Source organism: Adiantum capillus-veneris, chromosome 6, assembly GCF_014529385.1.
Source record: "Adiantum capillus-veneris isolate H3 chromosome 6, ASM1452938v2, whole genome shotgun sequence".
NCBI classification, from domain to species: domain Eukaryota; kingdom Viridiplantae; phylum Streptophyta; class Polypodiopsida; order Polypodiales; family Pteridaceae; genus Adiantum; species Adiantum capillus-veneris.
In genome coordinates, this window is record NC_140936.1 from 20,042,313 (window position 1) to 20,049,381 (window position 7,069).

At 44.2% G+C, this 7,069-nt stretch overlaps 1 protein-coding gene and 1 pseudogene across 1 annotated transcript; both read right to left on the reverse strand.

Moving 5' to 3' along the window:
* Positions 1-625: 625 nt before the first annotated feature.
* LOC147455226 (pentatricopeptide repeat-containing protein At5g66631-like) lies at positions 626-3,271 on the reverse strand (annotated as a pseudogene).
* Positions 626-6,294, reverse strand: LOC147455225 (uncharacterized). The gene is made up of 2 exons (XM_086514058.1): positions 3,028-6,294; positions 626-2,953 (listed from the first exon to the last, which is right to left on the reverse strand). Exon 1 carries the CDS (start codon positions 5,700-5,702, stop codon positions 3,603-3,605), a length of 2,100 nt encoding a protein of 699 aa, XP_086370184.1. The 5' UTR covers positions 5,703-6,294; the 3' UTR covers positions 626-2,953; positions 3,028-3,602.
* Positions 6,295-7,069: the final 775 nt, after the last annotated feature.

The window sequence follows — 7,069 nt, forward strand, 5'->3', positions numbered from 1 at the left end:
TCTTCACTTTGCATTACAATTGATTATAAATCTGCTGGAGAGAGATTGTGCTAAATCATATCAAAGCACCTGTTACAGTTAAATTGCTAATGCCTACCCTCACGTTTTCCACGGCTCTTGTGGTGGAACATCTTTTGATTCAGGCTCCTTGCTGAGATTTATCTTTTTTCCCTACTACAGATAGAAAACCTCCACTCTCATCAGCTGTTAATTATGATCAAAAAACATTTTTCGGCGTAACTTGGGTGCCCTTGGCAATTGGGCTCTTTATTTGTGCCGTTTGCACATTGCAATTCCACTAGTCTGTGAAACATATGTAATTAACTTTGGTTAATTGCACCATTGATCATGAAACCCTACCACTAAAACTTCACTTCTACCCATCTGCATCTACCACCACAAACAATGGGACAAAGGCCAAATTTCTCTGGTGAGTTTTGGGATACTCATCTAGGTAATATACAGATTTTAAACGCACTACTGCGGCCTGCTGAACTGCATAGTTGACGAAACTAGCTCAAAGTATGTGGTTGAGAGTTAGGACATTACTGGTGGCCTTCTGCAAAATTATCCCCAAAAGTGAGGTAAGCATTCTTTTAACTCCCTGATCCAAATGAACAAAAAAAAACAAAGGAGCTGCATATTTGGCTCTTATGGAGTATACCTAGTTGCCAAAACTTTCATGTTACTGAGCAGTCTGCCTTTACACATCACTTAATTGTTAGCAGTATGGCTCACTGCCAAAAAAAATTCGAAGCTCATCAATCTGCCAAATCAATCTTTTTGTGCAATCCCAAGCATATTTTCTGCCTCTCAAGCAAAGTGGCGTTAGCTCATGTTCCCAAGCCTGTCCATGAGAGCATACTTACACCTCTGCCCTTGCCAATCACATGAACTTCCCTCAGTGAAGCGCCAAGATCTATTAAAACCATCTTGCAATAAATCATATTTTCTTTGTCAATAAATACACCTTTTTCAAGAAGACCCATAAGCTTGTATGCCAAAACTAATTCTGCTTTACTGGTGCTGGCATCATATCTAGAAACCCCAGAGAGTCGCATAATCATCAAAGCATGTACCTGTCAGCAGCATACAGTCTCATCATGTGCATTTGAATAGTTGATTTGCATTTACAAAATGCCACCATGGTGCCTCGCGGCAGACCTGTCTCTGGCATATGATATACTCAGCAATAGAACCAGGCTGCATGGAATCTACTGTATAGAAAGCCAAGCTAGTCTGCACACGGAACCCCCTCAGCAGGACATGATGCTTTTCGACGTTTTTTTGTATTCATGCCGTCCATGAACTTAAAGAGAACTGCAACAGGTTTTCTTGAAGCACTTTCTTGTTACCATCAAAGAAATTCAAAAGCCTTCTTTCCTCCATCAAACTTGGGCATCTGAGACCCTACTAGCTTTGTGCAATATTCTAATAATAATGTTGTACATGTCTTGAGAAGGTGTGATCCCAGCATATCCTCATACAATTTCATATCCTCATACAATTTGAGAGCTACCCCATAGTCTCCTACATTAAAATACAGCGTCATGAATGCATTGTACTCAAGGCAACCATGTTTTTGCTCAGAATTGAGCATTTTACAGAAAAGCGCATATGCCCAGTTAGTCTTTTTAGCCCGGCCGAAACAAGTTATGAATTCTACACATGTGATACTATCCAAAGGAAACCCTTTCTCTTCCATCTGTTGTAGAAATTTCATTGCTTCTATTCCTTGGTGATTCTTTGAAAACCCCTGAATTAACCGAGCAAAAGAAACTTGGTTGGGCTCTACACCAAAATCTGTCATAAGATTGAACATGCTGGACGCTCTGTCTGCTTCACCAACGCCTACAAAATGTCAAATCACTAGTTTGAATAATTGAACCCTAAACTTCATACCATCTTTCTTAAGCCCCTCAAGGAGCTCTTTCGATAAAAGCTCCTTCTCTTGCAAAGTGGATCTAGATTTGAGAATCTTGCCAACCAGCAAGGCACTGCTGTAACAATCATGCTTAAACCTGACTTTATCTTTGAGCCAGTGGAAAAATGGCCAAAGAGTATCCAAGTTTCGGATGCACCGCAATGTTCCCATTACAAGGGGGCCTTCCCATTTTATATTCAACTGCTCAAGCATCTTCTCTACTTCAGAATCCCAAGATTGAAGAGCATTTGCGAATGCACATATGTCGAATACAAAACTCGAGCAAGAAGCAGACCAACAGTCAAAACGGGATCCCCATCGGCAGCATCATTGTCATCCTCATCTATGCTTGGCATAACGTCACCCACACTTAGAGAAACGCTTGGTTGGATTTCCTCCATTAAAGCTGCAGCCTCGTTTGCCATACCTGCATCTTGCAATGGTATCACTGCAGGCATAAGCTGCTTTGTCGGCTGGTAAAAGTATTCCCGCATCTCATCCAAAACCTCCAGCATTCTGTCTACATTCTTAATCCTCGCAAACCCATTAATAACAATTGTATAAGTTACCCTACTAGGCACAACTTGCAGAGTTGCATGAATGCCAGGATCTTGCCGGCAGCATCCACGTCCCAGCCTTGACAAGGTGTTCTATAAAGACTGTGTAAAAACTGGATGGGAGGCAGTGCCCTTGAATCATTTCTTCAAGAAGAACTGCAATTTTAGGGTGCCTCGCCGTTGCAAGAAAATCAATGTAGGCAGCATAAATCCCTGTGGATGGCTTCGTAAGCGCCGCATGTCTTTGGACTTGTGATATCAAAGCATGACATTGCTCAGCGTGACTGGGGACACGTGGGAGCCAACAGATTTCATCTCTTCAAACAACTGCTGCATTTGATCGAGGCAGCCTGCCCTACCAAGAATGTTCAAGATGGCCCCATATGTGAATGTATTGTGCTTGAAGCCATGCTGGATTTTCAGCCACTGGAAAAGCTGAAAGAAGCATCGCAGAAATGTCTGCCCTCAGAATCTGCACAACCAGCAGACTGTCAAATGTTACTGGCAATTCCCTCAAAACAATTTGGAGCTCTCTCTCACCCACACCTGCATGAGAGATGGCCTTTGCTCGGGCGAAGAAGCTCTGGAGAGAAACCTTGGGAGTTGGTTTTGAATTTGTGTGCAAGCCTCGCTCAGCTTCATCGTCAGTTGTTGCTACCCACGGGTCATCTGCAGGCGTACTTTCAGAACTCTGATGCACAAGCGCTACGGATGTTGAAAAGGCTCAGAAAGGGAGGAACGAAATGTGTGATGAAGATAAACGAATGCGGATTGCCTGCATAAACACGCGGTGAATCTGAACTCTTCTTAGGAAAAAAAATGCTCAAAATAGGGCATGTGGGTTCGCCTTGTTGACAGTGGGGGGGGGGGGCATGTCACTAATTGACACCTCCTTCTTCAAGATGATCCATAAGCTTGTATGCCAAAAATATCTTCCACTTGACTGGTTGTCAGCAGCACACATTCTCATCATGTGCATTAGAATAGTTGATTCGCATTTACAATATGCCACCATGGTGCCTCTATTAGAGTTTTTCCATGCAGCAGACCTGTCTCTGGCATATGATATACTCAGCAATAGAAACCCAAGCTGCATGGAATCTACTCTATAGAAAGCCAAGCTAATCTGCACACAGAACCCCCTCAGCAGGACGTGATGCTTTTCGATGTTTTTTTGGCTTCATGCCGTCCATGAACGTAAAGAGAACCTGCAACAGGTTTTCTTGAAGCACTTTCTTGTTACCATCAAAGAAATTCAAAAGCCTTCTTTCCTCCGTCAAACGTTGGGCATCTAAGACCCTACTTGCTTTGTGCAATATTTTAGTAACAATGTCGTACATGTCTTGAGAAGGTGTGATCCCAGCTTTTCGCATATCCTCATACAGTTTGAGAGCCATCCCACAGTCTCCTACATTAAAATACATTGTCATGATTGCCTTGTACTCAAGGCGACCAGGTTTTCGCTCAGAGTCGAGCATTTTACAGAAAAGCGCATACGCCCGGTTGGTCTTTTTAGCCCGGCCGAGACAAGTTATGAATTCTGCACATGTGATACTATCCAAAGGAAACCCTTTCTCTTCCATCTGTTGTAGAAATTTCGTTGCTTCTCTTCCTTGGTGATTCTTTGAAAACCCCTGAATCAACAGAGCAAAAGAAACTTGGTTGGGCTCTACACCAAAATCTGTCATTAGATTAAACATGCTGGACGCTCGGTCTGCTTCCCCAACGCCTACATAATGTCGAATAACTAGATTGAATAATTGAACCCTAAACCTCATACCATCTTTTTTAAGCCCCTCAAAGAGATCTTTCAATAAAAGCTCCTTCTCTTGCAAAGTGGATCTAGATTTGAGAATCTTGCCAACCAGCAAGGCACTGCTGTAACAATCATGCTTAAACCCGACTTTATCTTTGAGCCAATGGAAAAATGGCCAAAGAGTATCCAAGTTTCGGATACGCCGCAATGTTCCCATTACAAGGGGGCCTTCCCATTTTATATTCAACTGCTCAAGCATCTTCTCTACTTCGGAATCCCAAGATTGAAGAGCATTCGCAAATGCACATATGTCGAATACAAAACTCGAGCAAGAAGCAGATCTCCAAACAGTCAAAACAGGATCCCCATCGGCAGCATCATTGTCATCCTCATCTATGCTTGGCATAACGTCACCAACACTTGGGGCGACGCTTGGTTGGATTTCCTCCATTAAAGCTGCAGCCTCTTTAGTCATACCTGCGTCTTGCAATGCTATCACTGCCGGCATAAGCTGCCTTGTCGGCTGGTAAAAGTATTCCCGCATCTCATCCAAAACCTCCAGCATTCTGTCTACGTTCTTAATTCTTGCAAACCCATTAATAACAACTGTATAAGTTACCCTACTGGGCACAACTCGCATGAGTTGCATTGATGCCAGGATCTTGCTGGCAGCATCAACGTTCCCAACCTTGACAAGGTGTTCTATAAAGACTGTGTAAAGACGACTGGATGGGAGGCAGTCTCCTCGAAGCATTTCTTCAAAAAGAACTGCAATTTTAGGGTGCCGGTTTGCCGTTGCAAGAAAATCAATGTAGGCAGCATAAATCCCTATGGATGGCTTTGTTCCGGCTCGCCTTAGTGTGTTCCAATGGATAGCTAAGCGCCGCATGTCTTTGGCCTTGTGATACCAAAGCATGACATTGCTCAGCGTGACTGGGGACACGCGGAAGCCGACAGATTTCATCTCTTCAAACAACTGCTGCATTTGATCGAGGCGGCCTGCCCTACCAAGGTTGTTCAACATGACCCCATATGTGAATGCATTGTGTTTGAAGCCATGCTGGGTTTTCAGCCACTGGAAAAACTGAAAAGAAGCATCACATGAAATGTCCGCCCTCAGAATCTGAGTAACCAGCAGACCGTCAAATGTTTCTGGCAATTCCGTCAAGGCAATTTGGAGCTCTCTCTCACCCACACCTTTCCTTAACAATTCTGCCATATGAGAGATGGCCTTTGCTCGAGCGAAGAAGCTCTGGAGAGAAACCTTGGGAGTTGGCTTTGAATTTGTGAGCAAGCCTGGCTCAGCTTCATCGTCAGTTGTTGCTGCCCACGGGTCATCTGCAGGCGTACTTTCAGAACTCTGATTCACTATCGCTACGGATTTTGAAAAGGCTCGGAAAGGGAGGAAAGAAATGGGCGATGAAGATAAACGAATGCGGATTGCCTGCACATACACGCGGTGCATCTGAACTCTTCTTAGGACAAAAATGCTCGAAATAGGGCATGTGGGTTCGTCTTGTTAACAGAGGAAACCTGTACAGGCGACTCGCTGACTCTGCTTAATCACAAACTCGTTCTCCACAATTAGCGTCCTCGTGCTAAAGAGTATTAATGCCTCAGAAAGATGATGCCCCAGTCCAACGAGGACACTGGACTTGCTCACAAAAACAGAGTCTTCCAACCATGGGTGGCCTTAGGCTGGGTTCACACGAGGCGGCGGAAAGAGCAAGGGAAGGGGCATCCAAGGTGCATTGTGTTCAGCCATTGGAGCAGAAGAAAAGCACGTCTTCCGGACCCACCATTACCGAGGGCGACACCCCCCCGGAAGCTGAAGCCTTCCAGACTGTTTTTGAGTGTGAAAGGCAGAGACAGAATGTTGGGCATGGTCCGCGACGATGACAGCCAATCATCTACTTCCTGCTTTGTTGAGAAGCAAATCAAATGTTTTGTTTCAATTATATGATGTCGTCCCTTGTGAATTGTGGTAGCGAAGGCACATAGAGAGAGAGAAGGATTGCCACCGCCCTAGTATGAATCCAGCCTTACCAGCCCATAACACTCTCGCATGCACTTGGGTGCCAGTCAGCATGCCAGCTCGGAAGGCAGAGACGGAATGTTGGGCATGGTCTGCGACGCTGACAGCCAATCATCTACTTCTTGCTTTGTTGAGAAGTAAATCAAATGTTTTGTTTCAATTGTATGATGTCGTCCCTTGTGAACTGTGGTAGCGGAGGCACACCGAGAGAGCGAAGGATTGCCAACGCCCTTGTACGAACCCAGCCTTACCAGGCCATAACACTCTCGCAAGCACTTGGGTGCCAGTCACCATGCCAGCTCAGACCTTGGGTAGCAAGGGAATGCGCATTTTGAATGGTTGCTTCAAGGACATCTACATTCATTGGTCCAACTCAGTGATAACCTTGTGCACATGGATCGTGTGAACCCAGCCTAAAACAAGCTTGTAGTGAAGTTAAGAGTCTTGAGACTCGAGAGCTAGGCATACATTTGACTTTTTCATGTATTGAAGCATTGAATTATTCAAATCTTCTTTAGTATTCTAGTTTCTAAATGGGTTCTTTCATTTAAGAGCCTCATGAATTTTAGTGTTAAGATTGGAAGGGCTCCCTATTCTTTCAAAAGCAAGCACTCGAAAGTAGTACCCTTCCCTATGGAAGGGAATGGTTTCATTTTGCCCTTCTATGATGAAATGCCACAAAAATTACAAGTCAAGTTTGTAATCAACCAACATGTTTGGGGAAGAATATAAGAAGGTAGTGTGTTTGGTGAGGAATATCGGTAGAATTTCTATTTGAAAGCTTTTGTGTAGGCCAA

What these genes read in the sequence shown, in the direction of transcription:
- LOC147455225 (XM_086514058.1), bottom strand. Translation starts at nt 5,702, where the DNA reads ATGCACCGCGTGTATGTGCAGGCAATCCGCATTCGTTTATCTTCATCG.